The 12,323-nt window shown below is 41.0% G+C and overlaps 1 protein-coding gene across 1 annotated transcript in view; it reads right to left on the bottom strand.

Annotated features, from left to right (window-relative positions):
* The window catches only part of TLL2 (tolloid like 2), a 245,338-nt gene that overhangs the window by 50,244 nt on the left and 182,771 nt on the right, over positions 1-12,323 (bottom strand). Inside the window, exon 11 of the mRNA XM_085881680.1 lies at positions 10,499-10,601. Coding sequence (XP_085737806.1) covers positions 10,499-10,601 — 103 coding nt within the window. The remainder of the gene's footprint in view (positions 1-10,498; positions 10,602-12,323) is intronic.

The following is a 12,323-nucleotide window of genomic DNA, read 5'->3' as shown; positions in this document are numbered from 1 at the left end:
ACACCACAGATCCAGTCCAACTCAACATTGATCCAATGGAAAAGGAAAGAGCCACCAGCAGGGGGGCAGGGAGCATTGATGATGAAGAGGTAAATCACAGTCACCAACCCAACTCATCCACCAAGTTTCGTCCAAATCCGACAACTTTTTGAGATATTGTGCTATATAATTGGTTTTAACCCTATCACTCAATGGTGAAGAATCACTTTTTAAAATTCTACTATTCGGATACGGATCTTCACCAAAATCTAACAATTTCGTCCTCGTCACACACCCAACCTCTCCATCAAATTCCGTCCGAATCAGTGTCCGAAAAGTCCGAATCCGAATCCGAAATCCGAATCCGAAAAGCCATAAACTATGAGGTGGTGTGCAGAAACGTTCGAAAAGACACAGGAGATGTCGATCCATCTCTAACTTTGTTAACAACTTGATCTCCTTTCCCATTGAGCATATTAACAAAATGTTTGAAAGGTCCAATATATAGTGATGTAGTACAAATGAATCGACATGGATTTCAATTGCCAGATGCCATGCATCAAAATGACAGCTAAGGTAGAGACCTGTTTGTGTGTAGTCTCGGTTCACTCAGAGAGTCTCAGTCAGAATCAACCATGGTTTCTTCACTTGTGGACGGAACTGGTGGCACGTGCTGCTCCAGCCTGCCGCCCAAACCTGCCGATCCCTACTGCCTGCCTGCTCTTTGATCTCACTGAGTTTGGTGTTTATGGTCATTGGGTGTGTGTGGTGCCTTAGACGGGTTTAGTTTCTACGATTGTTAAATATAGTGGTCATTTAATAATCTTGTGCGTGGTTTTTCCATTCAAGTCAGCTTGTGTCAAATAAATAATTATTTATATTTTGTAATCCTGCCTGCACAACTTCCTGCCATTCATTCCCAAGTAAACCATTTCAGCTTTATTGAGAACCCCTGAAGAACAAGCTCATTATAATCTAAGTCATATAACATGTTCCAATGTTAGTAGGGGGGGGGTCATCAACTTGTAGAGTGGAATAATATTGTCACAAGTCTTTCAAGAACTAGCTGTCCGGTGCTGACGTCCAAGGTGGCAGAAATTTGCAATTTATTTAGAATGCCGGAAATAACTCGCATACTCGATGAAGACACCGTGGGATCCTTAACATCCACGGAACAGTCTTCACTGAATCTTTCAATAGATTAGTGGGTTTTCATTTTCATTTCAACTTTGCAAGAAGAAACTACTCAATCATATTATTATTCTTACATGTCAAGCTGGTAACTTTTCAGCCTCTCTTTGTAAATATGCAAGTTCCATGGTATAACTGAATGGACTCACTTTGCATGTCATCATTTATACATCAGCTGACCTCTAATTAATTTCCAGCATATGGACATGACGAGAGATCCTTTATGGAATTGTGATCATTTTATGGCAAGCCCTGAAGCTGCTCTGTGGTCCTTATACCTTATGCCATTTCAATATGAACCTAATTGGGGTGCTTTTTTCGACACTTACACCTCGACAAAACAATACTGAGATAAGCCTTTCAATAAGTACACGAATAATAAGTACATCAAGGAACAACAGAAGCATTAACACAGTGTGTAGGATTCTAAAGTCATCTTAGAATCGGGGAACCATGGAAACAATAATAGTCTGGCAGATATGGGAATGGATTGTGCCTTTGATGATACAATCATGAGCTTTGGCATACTGTTAGATCATGCCCGAAGGAAGATATTTAGCTATAGGGCCATCGCAGAATTGTCCTGTGGCCAAAAATGGCCACCACCAGTTGTTACTTTACCAGTAGCTCAGGTTCCAGACTACCGAGGATATTGATTCTGGTGGGTAATCGTACATTTTCAAGGACGAGGAATGCAGTGGTACTATTTACAACATGCTATAACTACTCTAACAACTACCTCACCACATATATCTAGCTTTCAGGGAAATAAATAATAGTAAAATTATAAACACATTTAATATTGGTGGAGTTATACATGTACATGTTTTGAAACTGTGATATTCATGAGAGTACAATGCAGTCTTCGCAATGTTTTCTTTATAATATTTAGTCGTTTATTTATATGAGCACACAGTTCATGAGATTATGCTGTATCTTGCAAATCAATAGTGCATGTCCCATTGTTGTTTGACATGTTAGTGGTGAGGGCAAGTCTATGACAGTCCTTCCATTATTAACCAGGTAAGGCCTTCCATGGTAATATTACAGGTTTTCAATGAAGTGTAACGTTAGTTTCGAGAACACAGTCCACCACAGTGGCAAAGGGCAGTGCACTGAAGTGCTGCCTTGACACATTTGCACTGTCCTCTGCACCCCTTTTTGCATCCACAGCGTATGAGTTCTCGACAGGCCTGGGTCGCTTCTGGTAGTGTGGTCCAGTGAACTTCCCATCCACCTGTGTCCTCCTTCTTCCACCCCTAGTCACCTGGGGATGGGAGTTCCAGGACTGCAACCATCATCTGTCTCCAGCAGTGACCAGCTTGGTAGGCAGCCCTGTTTGTGTGCTGAATCAGTGCTGCTTGTGTTGGAGGGAGTCCTTCAATGTCTCTCCCTTTCTGGGTGAACAGCTGATTGCATGTCTGATTGACTGATTCCAGGCTGCTAGTGCAGTCATAGAGCAATACCACGAATCGCTCCAGAGACTCCATCCAGTTGTCTATGGTGTCTGGGGTGGCAGCCAAGGCACATAAGGCTCTATTGACGTCATCAAAGGCTAGATGATCAAAGCTCTGGCTAGATGAACTGCATCATTGTCAGCATCGTGCTCACATGCTTTCCATAATGCAGCACCAACATCCTCATTGCACACGAGCACCACATCACGACCTTGCTTGTGAGCATCCATGTCTGGGAAGTAAGCCAGTATTCTGTTCTTGAGTTTAGTGGAGTGTACACGCCCCGTCACGTGTGTCCCCAGTTGTTCCAGCCTGGTACTGTACAGATTCACCAAGTCTGTTAACTTAAACACTGGTGCAACCATATTGTCCATGCGCACTTCCGCAATATAGGCGACAAGTCCAGCGAATGCAATTCCATGGTTAACAGTGTCTACATTAGATTCTTGTGCCCTTGTGTCCCTCGCTTTATTGTACAGAGAGGCAGGACACTGAGCATGGTACTTAGCCTCTTGGGCAATGAGATCTCCAACACTGAGTTTGGATAGGAGGTGTTTGTCCTGTTGTTCAAGGACACACTGCCTCACACGAATGTCAAGTTCGAATGTTGATGCATTACGCAAAGCATCTCTTGCTGCAGATTTGCCACAGAAGAAGCATGCCTCTGTTGAATGAGTTTCACGTTCAATGCTCTGACGGGTGAACTTGTGGGTTTCTGGATCATCATCATGGTGTGTTTTCCTCTTTTCAGCCCTCTGAAGTTTTGTTTTGTTATACTGCAGTCTGCAGGAGTCATGCCATTTGGCTTTGTGAACCCGGAATGCTGCCTCGATGCCCTGACCCTCATCCAGTTGTGACAGTTTTAGTGTTCTTGGCAGGCAACTGATCTTGTCGAATGCTACAAGATGCTCAGCTATGGTCCTGTATCCTGCCCCATCTGTGCCACGTGCTGAATTGTATGGACATGTTAGCATCTCATCTCTGTCTTCCTGACACAGAACACATTTGTTCCAGTCTGTGGTCGGGCACTGTTTACCTGATGAGCTCGGCTCATCAGGGTCCACCACCTTGTATAGTTTGGCCATTGTCCCTATGCACTATGCTACTTTAGAACAGTATCTACTAGTTATAATATGAGAACAGTATGTACTTGTTATAGAACCACCACTCTACCATAAGCTGAAATCTCCAGGAAAATATGTTGGCTGCCACCACAGTCACAGTCCAGGTCAACTGAAAGCATACAGATATACATGCAGATTAGGCGTTGTTACTAGGTGTACACAAGTACACAAAAGCTGTACTAACAACAGAGATTATCATTGTGACATTATTATGATGCTCTGTGTGAATATGCAGCAAAATAAATGAATACACATAAACATAATTATGAGGTCAGCACACAACTCAATGGCTGATTCTGAAATTCCGGAAAATGTGCATAACTCTACTAATATTTGATGGTTTTACTCTTATTTAATTCCCTGAATGCTAGATATATGTAGTTTGGTAGTTGCTAGCATGTTACAAATAGTACCACTGCATTCGTCATCCTTGAAAATGTACGATGAGCCACCAGAATCAATATCTGAGCTGGTCGAGAACCTGAGCTACTGGTAAAATAACAACCGGTGGTGGCCATTTTGGCCACAGGACAATTCTGTGATGGCCCTATAGCTAAATATCTTCCTTGGGGCATGATCTAACAGTGTGCCAAAGTTCATGCTTGTATCATCAAAGGCACAATTCCCCCAAATATTTCACTTATCTGCCAGACTATAACATGGTAAATCGGATTAAAAGGTTGTATTGGAGGACCATGGGGGTGAGTGTTCATAAGCGAACAACAGTCCATGCCACGAACCGAGATTATTAACAAGCAAACCAAGATTATAGTTCAGCTCTCATGAAATCCTATTTTGCTGGGATATCAATACGAAGTTAGTGTCCGCTTTGAGTCTGGATGGTCGACGGTTCAAACCAGACACTGGCAGTCAGACTAAAGTACATGTTGCTTCCTTGCTTGATGCTCAACATTTATAAAGGATAGAGCATGGAGAACCATAGGTTGGCAACGGTTGTGCAGGTATGATGGGTGTAATTGCCTCCTCCTGTATTAAAATTCTTTTTAAGGGAACTCACATTCCTTAAGCAAAGTTTAAAATTAAAAATAAGCCTTCCTTTCATTAAAAATTGCCCAAGAGTTCATTATCTTACTTGAAATTGCTCAAGAATACCTCAAATGAAATTCTAGAAATATAATGTTGTTTCAAGACAAATAAGCCACGGTGTTGCTTGAAAATTTCATCAGATTATATAATTGAACAACAAACAGAATGAAAATAAAATGTGTGTCACAATGGTTGGTTAAGCAATAATAGCATGGTTATTTGGCACAAACATACCGATGAAAATAAAACAATGAATCCATAAAAGACAAGAAGTCCCATCTGCAAAACATTCCAAAATCACCAAGTGAGCCAACAAAACACTCATCATACTGTCATATTTATTTACAGACATTTCCTCTTCGACTGTGGGGAGGCACATCATAACAATACGAGTTCCCTTGCAACGGACTTTAACGTAGGAGGAGGCCATTAGGCCCGTCAAAGCCGATTACCAACCTGTGGTTGTTTGTCTGCACGCGATGCTTTTTAAATGCTGAGTGACAAGCAAGGAAGCAGCATGCACCTTTTTATTTATCTATTTGTTTTTTAAAGTATTTTGTTTGACTCGGCCAGGGTTGGGAACCGCTGACCTCCCAGATTCATAGCGGACACTCGAACCATTGCACCACTTACGAGCTGCCATTTTGTCTGAATTTCCATGTTCCCCAATGCTTGATAAAGCAAGTAGAAAATTTGATTGGTCGAGATGATGTAAAATGGCCTCATATTTTGTTCAAGTACTGCTAAATGGAAAGTTTTTGAAAGTTTGTGTTCGACAAGAAGGCAATTTGTGTTCTACAGTGTTCAAGTAGATAATAAAATTGAAATAAAATAAAGATTTTTATGGTTGGAGAAAAGAAAAAAATCTATATGTATATATTTTCAGAAGTTTACCGCCGTTAATGCAGCATCTTTTACACCACCTTATTTAACATGTTAAATTCATTCTTTGTGCCCGTTTGTCCTTTATGACGTCTTTAAAAACAATAACTTTCCTGTTTGGAAAAGATGAGCATTCTTTGAGACACAAATTTGTCCTACCTTGCTTAATTTTGAAAGTCACTGCAACATGTGAATAAAGATTACATACTTTGAGAAACAAATTAATTTTTGGTGAGACATTTGATTAAACTTTATGCATCTCAATATTGAGACATTTGTACACCTAAAATAGGGATTTACAAAAATAACACATGATTTGCATTCACAAGCATTGTGGCAAATCATTTAAAATTGAGTAATGCAGGTCAGTTTTGGGGGATACTTAACTTATTGAGAACCACAACACAATCAAAAGAACAAATGAAATCAATTTTAGCAAAAATTAAAAGTTTGCCTCAAAGTTAAAGGGATAAAGTACATACAAAAAAATTTTCTTCCAAAATTACTCATGTTGTATGAAATAATAATCAAACTCAAGATAATCCTCATGACAAGACAAGACAAGAGGTTACAATTCATTTGGTCTATAATTTAATCTGGTGTTGGCTAAGCAGTTAGGGTGGTGGCTTAGGATCCTAGGGTCCTGCGTTCAAGCCCTGTTGGCTGCCGAATTAACACCAGGGGGTTGACTCAGCCTGTCATCCTTACGAAGTCGGCTAAATGAGTACCAGTGTAGCAGCCAAAAGGCTGCACATGAAGGGAAGGGGTATCGACGGATTGATTAAATCTGGTGTTGGTGTGGTGCAGGCATGATTGGCCGAATGGCGTCCTGTGCATAAAAATTTGCTTGTAATATCCTTGTCCAGCTCGAAACAAATTCAACACTGCCAAGTCCAGAAATTATGATCATACATTAAACTCTTGGAAATTAACCATGCATGGTTAAATGCCTCAAGCAATGAGCTAACACAATGAAGGACAAGAACATGAAAGTGAGCCAATAATATAATCGTTTATTTTAAAACAAAATGGACGCCACCTCGTGAGTATACATGATGTCTAAACCTGTAATAGGTACCATTTGAAAGATCACCTTAGTTATACGAGAAAATTCAAACACAAACTGGAGAGTTCATGGAACACCTGACCCCACACAGTGTTGAGAAAAAAGGAGATGGGAAGGGTCTTTTTTAAACTCTTGCTTATTGCATTTCCAAGCACAATCTACATTTCCTATGAGCCGCCGTTTTGTTTGAGTGTCAATATTCCCCAATGCTGAGAGAACGAGCGGCAAATTTGATTGGCTGAGACGATGGAAAATGGTGAATATTTTGTCCAACTACTGCTAAACGGAAGGTTTTTTGAAAGCACCAATAATGTATACAGTGTATGTATACATTAATGTATACCAATAATGTATACATAAACACACCAATAATGTATACATTATATGTATACATATAATGCAATGTGGTATACAGTGTTCAAGTATATAATTAAATTGAAATAAAATAAAAGGTTTTAAAAGTTGAAGAAAAAAATACTTTTTTCAAAAGTTTACCGCCGCTGATGCACCGTCTTTTTCAACACTTTATTAAACACGTTACATTCGTTCTTCGTGCCTGTTGCTTGTGTCCTTTACGGCATCCTTAAAAACAGTAAGTTTCCCATTTGGAATGATTTTCAATTTCGATTGACTGCCAGACAGGCAACCAAACTGAGAACATTACCTCACTTTTCTGCGCATGTGCAATCAGGACGAGATTCCCAAAAAAATTGCCAAATTCAGAGCCAAAGTACTGCTAAAGTGCATGTTTGTGTTCTGATTCATAGTTTACAGTGTTAAAAATATAACATTCAATTGAAACCAAGTAGTTCCTCGATCATAAACTGACATCTGTAAACAGACAGACAGACAGACAGACAGACAGACAGACACAAACAAAGTGAACTAATTGCTTAACCCTGCTTTTCGCTTCACACACGTGAGGTAATAAAGACCATTCATTATTTTGGCCTTATAAACTGTGAAACATCTTTGTTATGACATTGCAACACAACAGAGAAAAAGTGTTTGAAAATATTGATACATTGGTTGGGGGTACGCAATGAGCTGGGTTTGTTAAGTTAGCTTGGTCCACGTACTCACGTGAGCTAGACCACTTTCTGTAACCAGGGACCCATTAAGAGTGAAGTTGTCCAATTTTTATATGAGAGGCAGTATAGTTTGATGTGGAGCCTGGCTAGGAAAGTGCAATTCATAAATGTTCTATCTATATAACAAGTCAAGGCCCAGGCTAATTAAGTGGATGAGTGGCAGTTGATGCGTCTGCGTCGTGTGCTTTTTTCACAAACCCCCTCGTGGTCTGTGCTCTGAATACAGGAGCATGGCCATAATGAGGCCCCAGAGGGTGTGATGGCATTGGCGGTCTGAAGGCAGCATGCCATTGATTCGGGGTGTGCCGTTGAGACAATGCCGCCCATGTGACATGGCCTTGGCAGGGGCAATATGCCACAATTGGCCAGTGTTAGGTCATGAATGAAGGATGCTCGAAGACACAGGGCATGACCACGAGGAAGGTGATAAAGGCTGCACATGGACAATGACGGGACTAAAAGTAAGGGACACCGAGTTGGGAGCAGATGGAGCTTGTGTTTGGAGCCCTGCTTCTCACAACCTGTTGACATCATGCCTTCCTAGGAGGTGTTACCCGCTACAGGACCATATATTATTTTAGAAGTTTAGTGTGAGTGATTAAGTGCTTGTGGAACCTTAGATTCTCCCATCTGTAATTGTTTTATTTATTTGCTATTCATTGTCAAAGTCTATCTTTTGTCCAGTATTCATTTATTGTGTCTCGTCATAATAAACCTTTCTTCTTTCTTAGGAACATATGTCCGCATCATTCCCACCACCCACGTACTGGGTTGTCGATCCAGTCAGAAAGTACTTATGTAACTGTTTTCTTGTGCAGTATATATGGAGGTCACCCAAAAGTTTTCACCCCACATATACATACATAATAGTATTGATAACAGTGCAGTCTGGCAAAGTCAGGTTGAAATGCATTGTGAGGCCGAGGAGCTCCAGAGATTGCCCCTCTTCTGAGTTGGCCAGAGAAGGAAACTGGGAGGTTTGAAAGACAATCTTTGTGGCGAGAATGAGAGCATGAGATTTAAATGCGTTTTATAATTAACTTCAATCTTTCTGCCCAGTTCTGTGAAGCTGACTGATGTGTTTTTGAAATTTTCAAGTGCAATAGTACTACAGCAATCCAAACAACATGGAATCTCAACCCATCTATGGGCTGATATTTTGCATGCAGGGTGATGCATCAAAGTGTGCACCGACCAATATGAACATGAACCCAGGGGGTCCATCCAACAGTATAGACATACATGTTAAAGATGTTTAAGATTCCATGGTGTCTTTTGTGAAGAGTAGGTCAGCTATCGCCGGCACCCTCGCCAAATCAAATTTATACCAGTCAGGCCTGGCCAGCGAGATCCAGATAAACTTGGCCCAGAATTGTTCCTTCCAGCCAATGACAAAGTGACAACTGGGACAAGCCGGTTGGCGACATGGGTGGTCGCAACATAATTGCATGCTAGTCATACAGTTTTTGACGGATCGGGCTGAAACTTTTTGATAAAGAGCTTCATTATAGTGTGCATAAAAGCCTGGAAGCCGATTTTTGATTTTCGGAAAAATAATTTTTTTAGGATTTTTCAAAAATTTCAAAGTCCCGTTGCTAGGCGATGGTGGCGTCCATAGCAACGGTGCTCAAAAGCATACAACTAGATCCTGGTATGAATCTACCTGTCAAGTTTCATCAAATCGGTTGACTCCTCTGGCCTCCAGAGCTGTCCATTATATACAAACAAACATACAAGCCGGTAGGCGACATGGGTGGTCGCTACATGATTGCATACTTGTCATACAGTTTTTGACGGATCGGGCTGAAATTTTTTGACAGAGGTTGATTATAGTGCACATAAAAGCCTGGAGGCTGATTTTTCATTTTCGAAAAATTAATTTTCAAGGATTTTTGAAAAATTTAAAAGTCCCGTTGCTGGGCAACGGTGGTGTCCATAGCAACGGTGCAAAAAAAGCATAGAACTAGATCCTGGTAGAACCTACCTGTCAAGTTCATCAAAATCGGTTGACTCTCTGGCCTCCAGAGCTGTCCATTACATACAAACACACAAACATACAAACATACAAACATGCAGACAGATGGAAAAAGTGAAAATAAGGGTACTCCAGCGACCACCCAACAAACATACAAACATACAAACATACATACAAACATACAGACAGACAGAAAAACTGAGAATAAGGGTAGTCTAGCAGCGACCACCCAACAGTTAAGCAACAATTTGGACACAGGGTGATAACAATCGAGAGAGCGAAAGAACAAGGACATTCATTATGTGGTCTTTTTGAATCCTCATTGAGTGTTAACAGAGTTCTTCTCATTGAAAATAATCACTTTATCTCCCAATTGTGAAACTTTGGTGAGTGGCTGCACCCAATCCCAAGGTGGCATATATTTAGTATGTACACAAAATGGTGAAGTTTTGATTTTGACAGAATCAAGTTATAACATTTTATCCAAGTCGTAATGCTCCTTCTTGGCCTTTGTATTTTGAAACATAAAACCCTTCATTTCATAGTTTCGATGGAGCACATGTTTTTTGCCTTATTCCCAGATTAACCAAATGAAAATAAACTTCATTTTCCTTCTACACATACGTAATAAACATCTTTTTACAAATATCTAAGAGAAATAAAATTAACAATATGTTGGGGCTCACTCAGTAAATCAGCTTTTCTCCAGTACCCATCACGCACTTCAATGTAGTCATACCAGCACAGTCTGCTTTTGAAGACATCCATGGAGGTGAAATTGAGTATTATCTGCACACAAACAGACACAGAAAGATTCCATTTGACACAATCCAGGTCAGAAAGTAGCAGGATTTTCCATTATGTCTATATTTTCTACAACTATTGTCCACTCCGAGACTGGGAAATCAGTGTTTCGCGCTCCAGCCAAGCCATACCAAAGACTTAAAGAATTGCATGTGCTGCTTCCTTGCTTGATGCTCAGCTTTAACAAAACAAAAACAAAAAATAAGAAGAAAAGGATAGAGCAAGGACAAACAACCATAGGTTGATGACCAACCATTGTGCACACTTGATGGCCTGTCCTTGCATTGAAGTTCCTTGCAGGGTAGCTCATATTGCATCATTATCTTCAGCAAGTCATGTCATAGGATTTACTCTTGTGTTGTACTTCGTTGTATTGAAGGCCATGGACATGCACAGTGGGCTGACAGGATGGCCGAGAGTTATGCACACACACCTCTAAGCCGTATAGCCTGGGCTCGAATCCCAACCCAGCTAAAACTGTCATCCCGGTGTTTCGCAGGCAGGGCGATTCATAAATCTGTGTGACGTCCTTCAGATGGATATTGAATTGGGCATCCCATCTGCCAGCAATAGTTGGTGCACGTAAAATATCGCATGGTGTCACTGTGCAAAGACTAGGTGAGCTATTGTTGGCACCATGGGAGAAATTCCAAATTCCTGCCAAAACTACTGCTTGGAAAGCAAAGGCAAACCACCCAGAATAAGCCTCGCCAAGAAACTGATTCAGCAGTACTGGACCTGCCTTTGGGCAGAACACCAGAATACAAAAACATACATTCACTATAGAAAACTTTAAAGACTATATGAGAATGTGAGATATAAAACTCATTGTCTCTTCATCATGAGGGATGCGGTCAGACCGATACACCACCAAAGGCATCAAAATTTGCATTATTTGAGATGTTTTGGAGTTTCCCCTTGAACTGCCACTCAAGAGTCCATCAAACATTTTCAGTTTTTAACTGGCTTCATACACATCCAGTCGGTTGACCATTTTTAGCTCCTCTACTATGAGGGCAAGATGAGCTGTAAGAGCCAAAACAATGTCCTTCAGTCAATCCATCTGACAGTCAGTGGGTCCATTAATTTTTCATTTTTTTCCCTCTGCCAAGGCGGGTCAATGGATCGTTTTTAAACAACGCATGATGATTCACTACATTGATGCGCAAAAACTAATGGAGTCCTTAAAAAAAGAAAAAAAAGAAAAAAATATATATATGTATATATACATATACATATATATATATATATATATATATATATATATATATATATATATATATATATATATATATATATATATATATTGTTGCGGATTCGCGCCCGCCGGCGTGCGAGCGGCCACGTAACTCGAATCGCGGCACATCGCCCACCGGACGGACAATCCCGTCGTGACCCTCTCGGACCAACGCCGGGAACTAGTCACGGGTGGGCCTTTCGGCCTCACCACGATCGTGCCAATCGGCCCCCCGCGTGGGATAGGGTTGCTCGCCAAATTCGACCTACCTAAGTACCCACACGGAGGGTAGACCGGGCGATCGCACCTCGCCGCAGGTCGACTTCGGACACGGGCCACTTTAAGCGACCCGTTCCGTACTATCGGGATAACCGAGCGGTGTTATCGTCGGCCTCGATGGTTCGATTAATTCTCGGGCGTATTTAGCCCACTACCAACCCTTTACGTGAAGTAAGATGGAGATTCAATGA

Source organism: Eptatretus burgeri, chromosome 5 (assembly GCF_056783735.1).
Source record: "Eptatretus burgeri isolate ZD-2024b chromosome 5, Ebu_testis_v1, whole genome shotgun sequence".
Classification (NCBI taxonomy): Eukaryota; Metazoa; Chordata; class Myxini; order Myxiniformes; family Myxinidae; genus Eptatretus; species Eptatretus burgeri.
Note: the sequence above shows the minus strand (reverse complement) of the source record. Positions and strands in the feature narration are given on the sequence as shown.